The sequence below is a fragment of the Arachis duranensis genome, chromosome 9 (assembly GCF_000817695.3).
Source record: "Arachis duranensis cultivar V14167 chromosome 9, aradu.V14167.gnm2.J7QH, whole genome shotgun sequence".
In the NCBI taxonomy this organism is placed as follows: Eukaryota; Viridiplantae; Streptophyta; class Magnoliopsida; order Fabales; family Fabaceae; genus Arachis; species Arachis duranensis.
The window spans coordinates 83,381,814-83,390,628 of record NC_029780.3 but is presented as its reverse complement, the minus strand read 5'-3'; the positions used below and the strand labels follow the sequence as shown (position 1 = coordinate 83,390,628).

The 8,815-nt window shown below is 30.8% G+C and overlaps 2 protein-coding genes and 1 long non-coding RNA gene across 4 annotated transcripts; 1 reads left to right on the top strand and 2 right to left on the bottom strand.

Moving 5' to 3' along the window:
* The first annotated feature begins 210 nt into the window (after nucleotides 1–210).
* LOC107466052 (uncharacterized) lies at nucleotides 211–2,038 on the top strand. 2 transcript variants are annotated; one of them, XM_052253845.1, is made up of 3 exons: nucleotides 211–686; nucleotides 1,196–1,311; nucleotides 1,513–2,038. In XM_052253845.1, exons 1-3 carry the CDS (start codon nucleotides 439–441, stop codon nucleotides 1,551–1,553), a joined length of 405 nt encoding a protein of 134 aa, XP_052109805.1. In that variant the 5' UTR covers nucleotides 211–438; the 3' UTR covers nucleotides 1,554–2,038. The 2 variants fall into 2 exon arrangements, with proteins under 2 accessions (XP_052109805.1, XP_052109806.1); XM_052253846.1 differs by having other exon boundaries at nucleotides 217–686; nucleotides 1,617–2,038.
* A 663-nt stretch (nucleotides 2,039–2,701) lies between these two features.
* On the bottom strand, nucleotides 2,702–4,829 carry LOC110274965 (uncharacterized). The gene is made up of 2 exons (XR_002367122.2): nucleotides 4,403–4,829; nucleotides 2,702–3,036 (listed from the first exon to the last, which is right to left on the bottom strand). It is a non-coding gene; the product is annotated as an uncharacterized LOC110274965 (long non-coding RNA).
* A 2,389-nt stretch (nucleotides 4,830–7,218) lies between these two features.
* LOC107466050 (zinc-finger homeodomain protein 4-like) lies at nucleotides 7,219–7,990 on the bottom strand. The gene has a single exon (XM_016085033.3). It carries the CDS (start codon nucleotides 7,955–7,957, stop codon nucleotides 7,349–7,351), a length of 609 nt encoding a protein of 202 aa, XP_015940519.1. The 5' UTR covers nucleotides 7,958–7,990; the 3' UTR covers nucleotides 7,219–7,348.
* Nucleotides 7,991–8,815: the final 825 nt, after the last annotated feature.

Sequence of the window (8,815 nt, the reverse complement as noted above, 5' to 3'; positions counted from 1 at the left end):
TTAATCATCAAGTCATTTTGGGTGGCCAAATAAAGTATATGATGATATTGATATATAAGATGACATAGAGATTGTTTAAGTTTATGTTTTGTCTCTTGTATGCTTCACTTAATGTGTTGAGCTTGTTTACTCTTCCAAAAAAAAACAATTCCATTACGTTACCAATAGCATTTCTACTAACTTTAATTGGACTAGGCTCTAAGCCCACTTAATTCCAAAAGTCACATCCCCAATTAACCCAAATTAATCCTAATTTCACTAGTTTACTACACTAACCCTAATTTACCCTATACACTTTTGTTGTTATTGTGGACACACTCCCCCAATCCCTATATCCTTTTCCAGCGTCGCATACTCATCAGCCCTGTCGACAGGTCTTCTCAGCATTGCCTCCGCCTGCCACCTGCGCAGCCCGAGTTGCTCCGCCCACCCGTGAGGATGCCGTCGTCTTCAACACCACAACACAACCCCACCGCTGCTGCTATTCACGGAGGTCGACGCCGCCGATGCTGGTTCTCATGGTGGTTGATGTTGCCGCGGGAGTCCTTCTCGTCTAAAGACGTCAACGAAGCATCCCCTCCTCCAGGCCGCAACAGCAACCACCTCTGTGTCCACGCCGCCCTGCCGCGTCTAGCTATCGACCGTTGCACGCCGCTCTCTGCAATCATCCCAGTGTTCTCCAATTGGTTAGTATATTATTAGGGTTTTAAGTAACAGTAGCTCTTTTGATTGGTATTTATGGTTCTTATGTGATGCTCCTGATTTTTGTTGGATTCATGGAGTTTTCATTGATTTTAGTTGAATGTTTCTTCTTAGATAGTTTCATATAATTTCCATGTAACTTTTGCTTGAACTACAGTTCATTGAGCTCCTTTAGTTCATGCTTATTTTAATGGGAATATAGTGTTGTATATTGATTTTAAGGTCAAATTTTGATTCTAGACTTTCATGTCATGTAATTTCATTTAATTTCCATTTGCCACTATGTGTTTGTTACTTGGTTATATGTATGTTTAGTGTAACTTTGCTATTTTTAGCTATATGCTATGATGAGTTTATTGGCTTTTTATTAGTTATATGCTACAATTTTACCAAAAATCTATCATTACTAAACACTAATTCCCTATGATTGTGTGTCTGCTATAGTTCATAGGGATGTGAAAATCAATAACTTATTGCTTGATCATGAGTTTAGGCCTCATGTAGCGAATTTTGGGCTTGCTAAGATCTTGCAGCGTGAGGCGAGCGACAGAAGTGCTGGTACCGGTGCCATGTCCAGGGTTGCTAAATCATATGAATACATTGCCTCGGGTAAGTTCTTTGGAAGAATTTAGGGTATTATTCAAATTGAATGACATCACCATTCAAGGAGAAGTAATGACCACCATGAATCATGATAAGTATCTAGCAGCTTAATTTAGACTATTGGGATGTGTCAATTTGAGTTAAGGTTCAAGTTATTTGTTTCGGAAAGCTTTATTGATAATATCTACCTAATTGATCCACTTGCAGAGTATGCTTATACGCTCTATATGCTTATGATGAGATGTTGAATTAATCATGAATGGCTAGTCTTTATTTATAAATATGGGAAATTTATTCTATTGTTGATTTAGGAGCAAAGTCAGAACTTGTACATGATTGATCACATGGTGCTTGACATGAATTCCTAAGAGAAGGCTTGTTCTAATTTTTTCGGGAGATGCATAGATGGAGAAGAAATAAAAGCTTGTGTAGTATAGAGAATTCTTTGATAAGACCCTTGTCTCACCAGATCTTACAAATAATGAGATGCTCCAAAAACTTGTTGAAAGCCAAAGTGTATGTTCTTCGAAACGAGAAGTAGAATGTCATAACATTCCCTTGTGTCCTTTGAATTCATTTAGGCAGAAATTGTACTAGCTTAGTAGATCTATTATTTTTAGTTAAATTATTCTATTATAGTTTCTTAAGATGCTTTGTTTGATTAATTAGCATACAAGGAGAAGTTGTTAGAAATGAAGACAGCAGAGATATTTAATTTTTTTGATATGTTAAAGATGCTTCTCTGGATGATATCTTTTTGCTTTTGTTAAACACTTGTTTTGTTTTAGCCGGTTAATACTTGGATGTGCCTTCTGTTGGAAATTTGTTTGGATGTGTCTTTAATGAATGTGTCTTCTGTTGGAAGTGTCTTTAATGGATGTGTCTTCTGTTTAAAACTTATTTGAATATGCTTTTAATGGATGTGTCCTCTGTTTAGAACTTCGATGTTGCTTTTCAAGACTGTGAACTTTCCTTGGTTATCTCTTGTAAAAAAAAATTTAAGTGTGAATGTGCCCTCTCTGTTAAGACATTGATATGTCTTTTTGCATTTGTTAAACACTTGTTTTGTTTTAACCGACTAATGTTTGGATGTGTCTTTAATTGTTAGATGTGTCATTAATAGATGTGTCTTGTATTTCAAACTTCTTTGGCTGTGTCTGTGATGGATGTGTCTTTGTTTAAAACTTGATTGGATATGTCATTAATTTCATAACTACTTAAAATCAGGTAAGATTTAATTCGTTCTAGCGCACCTAATCTAATCTTTGAGTACAAGCTCCTACCTTTAGCAAAGAGGACCAACTTTTGATCAAGACCACAAAAATATATAAGAAATAAATAATAATTTGTCATATAATCTGAACATAATTGACTACAACCCAAAGTTCACGGTTCATGAAACTAACAATAAACTTTAAATTTGAGAAGAGTATTATGTCATATTCTGAGGTTGATAATACACGAGCAAACATCATGTATGAATAAAAGGCTTGTAAGCAACACCACTATACATTATAGTCAGTATCTAATTTCAACAAAATATTGACAGCTTTACAATCACTTATGCAAAAAGCAAAAAATTTGACATAAAAGATTTAAGAAACATTTTAAAACAAATCAATTAGTTATTATTTTGGTCAGTCTCAGCATCAGAGGGCACCGCAGGGTCTTCATATGGGTTAGAATGTCTTGATCTATCTGCTTCAGTTGCCCCTCCCAACATATGATTCGCTAATATAGATAAGGAAATTAAATTTAAAAGTTAGTAACTTATGTAATCGAGCACCAACTATATTCCAAAACTAAGAAACATAATCATCAACCTGAATCAGTTATCTTCATACCAAAATGAGTCGGACTCCTTAAGCAACAACTAAGTTTCAAATTTTATTTATTGTTTGATGGAATATGAATTTAATTTAAATAAAATTTATATTATATTTAATAATAGATAAAATATCATGAATAGAGAAATAACATTATTGCATAACTATAGTTCTACAGAGTTTTCACAATTTGTTTCTAGGTGATTCCACTTAAACTTCTATCTAATAGATTTTTTTAACATGTTTTTGATCTTTTTAATTAACCTTTTTTTCCTATTAGACCCAAATAGAAGAACTTTTTTATTAAATACTATTAGGCAGTGTTTGAAAAGCTCATCTCAAAGTAATGTAAAGAAATAAAATTAGGCAGAAACAGTTCAATGATTTAGCTTCTTTAAAAAAATTAAAGAAATTGCTCCTTCATTCATGGCCTCATGTGTGATAACATTATTCTTAATATTTTGTACAAGAGAAAGTAATTAAAGTAATTATCAAAAATTAGATTCATGATTTTATGGCAACTGTTCATCTTTCAACTGAAGCAGAAGAATATACTTATATCATAGAAAGGTTTTAATATTATAAAGCTTAAAACATGATAAAAACAAAGATTACTCTAACATTTGTATCACAAACTATAAGTAAATGCAGCTAACTATAATTACCTCTTTATAAATGATACTTTTTAGTACATCAGCAAGAATTTGCAACATTTGAAGCATGTTTGATCCTATTTCTCTATCTGTCTTTATTGGTCATTAGTTGAGAAAAAATCTGACTAAAATTTATATCAGAATAGTCTTTATCAGATCAATAATTTATGTCAATTTTAAAAAGGACCATAATAGATCAATAATTAAGGAGTTAGAAATATATTCTAAAACATAAAACTTTCAACTTAATTTATAATATTCACATCTTTAATTCGGCAAAATTTTCATGATTTTTGATAGAGCAACAACTTCACAACAAAGGTAAAATTATATTCCAATAATAATTGCATACTTAAATCTTCATTAGCAACAACATAACACAAAATCAACAAACAGTACAAATTTTAAAATGAACCAACAACCAAAAAAAATAATAAAATCATAAATTTTAACACAAATCCACTCACTGCCACACTCATTATCATAGTCTATAATAGACACAATATGTATATTGTAACAACCAAAACAATTCAAAATGAAATTAATTTTTAAATTAAATTAGAGAAAAAAAAGAAAGAAATCAGAGAAAAAAAAATAAAAGAAGATGAATTGGCTCACCGGAAAGGAAGTAGAAAGGATTGAGAAGGTGGATACGAGAGAGAGAGAGCGCGCTGCGAGGATCGGCGGCGATGCAAATCACGAGGGAAAGGGCACTACGGTGGTTCTGTGGAGGAGGAAACAGCGCTAGCAGAGAGCGCCTTGTGGCGATGGAAATTGGTTGCGGAGGGCACCAGCGCTACGCAAAGGATTGACGAGATGGAGGTTGCGGTGGTGCAAATGCGGGCTTGGCCTTGGGTATGCAAGCCGCGAGCGACGAGGATGTGACAGGCGAGCAGCGTGAATGCGAGTGACGCAGATTAGCTGGCGGTGCGACGGGAGAGTAGTGACGTGCGCGGCGCACTGCAGAGGCGGCGATGCAATGGTCTGCGCGATGGAAGCCAGGGCATTTTCGAAGCTGTGATGAGAAGGAGTGGAGACGTTTATGGAGTGGTTACTATTTGCTTAATCCTTATCTTTCAAATTCTGTTTAATATTAATTATTTAAATTTTGTTTTTAAAATTTAAAATTAATAATTATTGTTGGTAAAACTTGACGGACTCTAACTTGGTCCCTATACTTTTTCAAAAAAAATAGGATATCAAAATTAGTCGCCGCCAAAAGAAAAATAATAAAAAAGAAAAAACAGCCTCTTATAATAAAGAGCGTCACTAATTGTCAATTAATTCTTATCACCATAGAAACATTAATTAGTGCCTATGATTATCATAACTCAAACCTAATTATACCTTTAACCCCTTCCTTTTTATTTTTAATAATGGCATCCTAAGCTCTAGATATGATAAGCTCATACATTAGGGGATCAAGCATCATTCTAATATTAGGCTAAAAAGTTTATATATCTTTCTGCGCATGCGCCCCACATCATAGTATTATTAGCAATAGTTCAATAGTCAATACTATATAGTTCCCCGCAGAAGAACGAATAAGCAATTTTTTCAATCATAGCTTGAACTCCTACTCAAGGAAATGTGGCTAAAAATATCAAGTTTTCTATGATCTTAATAATTATGGATGTGTAGTAGTTCCATTAATCTCAAGCAACTAATAATTAAGAAGAACATTTCATATATACGATGAAAAAGAAAAATATCAAACCAAATTATTCTGGAAGTATGATACCACCCTAGTAAGCACGTGGCTATGCATACATTTCATAAGTTTTCCTTAAATGTCATTCCCAATTTCTTGAATCCACAAACATTAAATTCTACATCATAAATTCTTTAATAAATAAAAACTTTTGAAACTAAAACAAAATAATGGACTAATATTAGTTAACTAAAAGTTAATTTCTTATACTTTCTCTTAAAACAAAACATCCTCCACCAAAAACGAAAATGATTTCAGTTTGACTTTTCTTTCAATATTTTCCTTTTTTCTTTCTTGTGAGAATTGTCCGATATAAGTGTATAACTAGGGATAGTAAAATCACTTTTCTTTAATCGTATTACTATTTTCTTAAAATATTTTTTTCTTGGGAAATAATTCTGTTTGAATAAAAATATCGCATATATGGCCAGCTTTTCCAAAAAGAAATTTTTGTTTTGTTCTATATACATCTACAGTACTCAAAACAAATATCTTCCGCAAGGGAATCAAATATAGTGGTTTTTCCCTAAATAAATAAATAAATAATTCCAAATTGTTTTATTCACCCGAAACAAAATTAATTATACAAATGTCAGGTTTCTTTTATTATAGAGTAAAGTGATAATGAAGTTTCTGAAAATTTTAATTTTAGATTAATTAGATCTTGAAAAGAAATGTCAATTTGATCTTTTATAATAACAAACGATAGATATGTTATGTTTTTCTATTGATTTATTACGTAAAATTTAACAGTAATACTTATATGTACTCTTAATTACTGTGATATATTTATTTATAAAAGATTGTTATATAGATGATAATTTTTGAAACGAAACTACACCTATTTTAATATGGTTCGTAATAAATAAAAAGTAGTTGATAAATGTTATATGAAAATTTAAAAAATAATAAATATTTTCTTGTCCAAAATTATATCGCTTTTATATTTATGTAATTATAAGAGGACAGAATAACAAAATACATATACAACTCTATTTTGTTTTTCATTATTCATTGGCAAAAGAACAAACGCATATGTTTACTATTTACAATCATAAAAAATTTAACTGATATTTTTTTTTAAACTAATTAATCCTAATTATCACTTTACTATAATATTTTTATCTAATATTATTTATAGGACTTATCCATGAATTTATGCAATATTATCCTCACCGTTTTGTTAATAGGGCTCATGATTCAAATATAACCCTCTTATAAACTACAAACTAAAACTTATAAGGAAAATAATCAACGACAAATAATCCAAGGTTGTATTACACATACTCATTTCATTTTTGTATCTTGAGCTAGTTTATTCTTTTTTTTTCCTATTATATAAATTAATTATGGGACTTATGTTAAGCAAATTTCACAATCCATTAAGAATTCATTAATAAAAGAAAAAGAAAAGAAAGAAAAACTCTACTCGAATCCATTTGTGAAAGACTATACTAAATAAGACACATAACGAATTTCAAACAAAAAAAAAAAAAAAAAAAAACAAAAATGATAATATGTGGAAAAAAAAAAGCAATAAATAAATCGTTCTATAGAAAATGAATGAACAAAGTATGAAGCATAGTTTAGTAGCAACAGATCGAGAAATAAATCCAAAATAAAAGTGGCTATATAATACTAAAAGAAGAAAAAAAGATATAAAAAAGGCGGTGCACAAAATCCTGCGTTAACACATAGTTCAGAGAAGAGTCGCACCCAAAAAGTGTATGTGAGATATACAATATAATCTGATAATTATATCAGTGATTATTTTTATATTTTAAATCCGTAATCTTAAATCGCACCGAGAAAATTCAACCATGACTCCAAGAAATTGGACTCATTATTATCATCTAGGTGGTTGTAGAAAGATTCTGTTTATTCTTCGCAGCAAAAGAGTTCTTGTTATTGTGCATCCAAACCTTGAGTACCCTTCTCTTGATCCCAAGGTCTTGGCAAAACTTGTTCACCATAGATTCATCTAGCTTCTGTATCTTCCATCCTGCCTTCTCTGCGAAATCGAGCATCTTGGCCTTCTGTTCTTGTGTGAACTTTGTCCTGAACCTCTTCTTCATCTTCACCACCCCTTTTTCACAATAATCCTTATTGTCGTTATGATCATGATCATAAGATTGATCAGAAAGACTCATTGATGAGTGTGCAAAAATATGCTTCACCACTTGATATTTATGATGATGAGCTTCAGATTGAATCTCTTTCCTGTGAAAGTTTCTATGGCAATTGCATGCAGAACAGATGAGAGCTTCAATGGTACCTTGTTGACCACAGGGCATGAACTCGCCGCATCCATCAGTTGCATTGCCACCAAGTGAAGCTGCATGGTTCTTGAGACATTCTTTGTATCTTATTATTGTACCCATCTTTTTCTCTTCTAATAATGGCTTCTTCACATCATCAGTGACAACAACATTAGAAGAAGAATTGTAGTTATTAGGCTCCATATATGTCTCTAACTAATAATAGAACCAACTGAATGAATATATCAAGCTTATATTTTCAAATGAAATGAAATTAAAAAGGTAGGTTTCGATTTTTGATGATGAGAAGAAATGAAACTCAATAGGGAAAAAGGGAATGAATCGAATTAGTGGATGATTGTGAATTTTGCAAGTGAAGCAACAAAGTGCATGGCATGCTATACTTTCTCATATAATAGAGACATCTCTTTTTCTTGCTAATTGAGCAAGAAATAAGTCTTACTATATGCAGATATATCTTAATAACAACACTTACATAATTAAGATAGTCACCATAATATAATTATAGTAGATATATATAGTTTTATTTTAGATGTATAGTGTAAAATAATGTTATACAATCATTGTTGGATGACATTTTTTTAAATGATTATTTGTTTAATTAATATAAAAAATAAATATTTTTATTGACATGATATTACGTAATTAGACACATATATAAAATTAATTTATACTAATAATATATTAAATTTAAATATATATATATAATAATAATAATAATGTGACTAATAAATATATAGTTTGCTACTTTATTTTTGTAGATTATCATGAGGCGAATTCCCTATTTTCAGTTTATATTTTTATAAAATTCTCATTTTGTTAGTTTTTCACCTTGTTGAGCACTTAATTAACATTTAAGACTTTTCTCTCAGTATACATAGTTTTAAAAATGAAAACCACTTATTAGATAAAACGTTTAAAATATTTTTTTAAAGATGTTATTTAGTAGTTAAAATTTAATATGTATAATTGATTAAATTATATTATTTTTGTCAAAATTAGAATAAACAAATTAATATGGCCAAAAAATTAATGAACTAA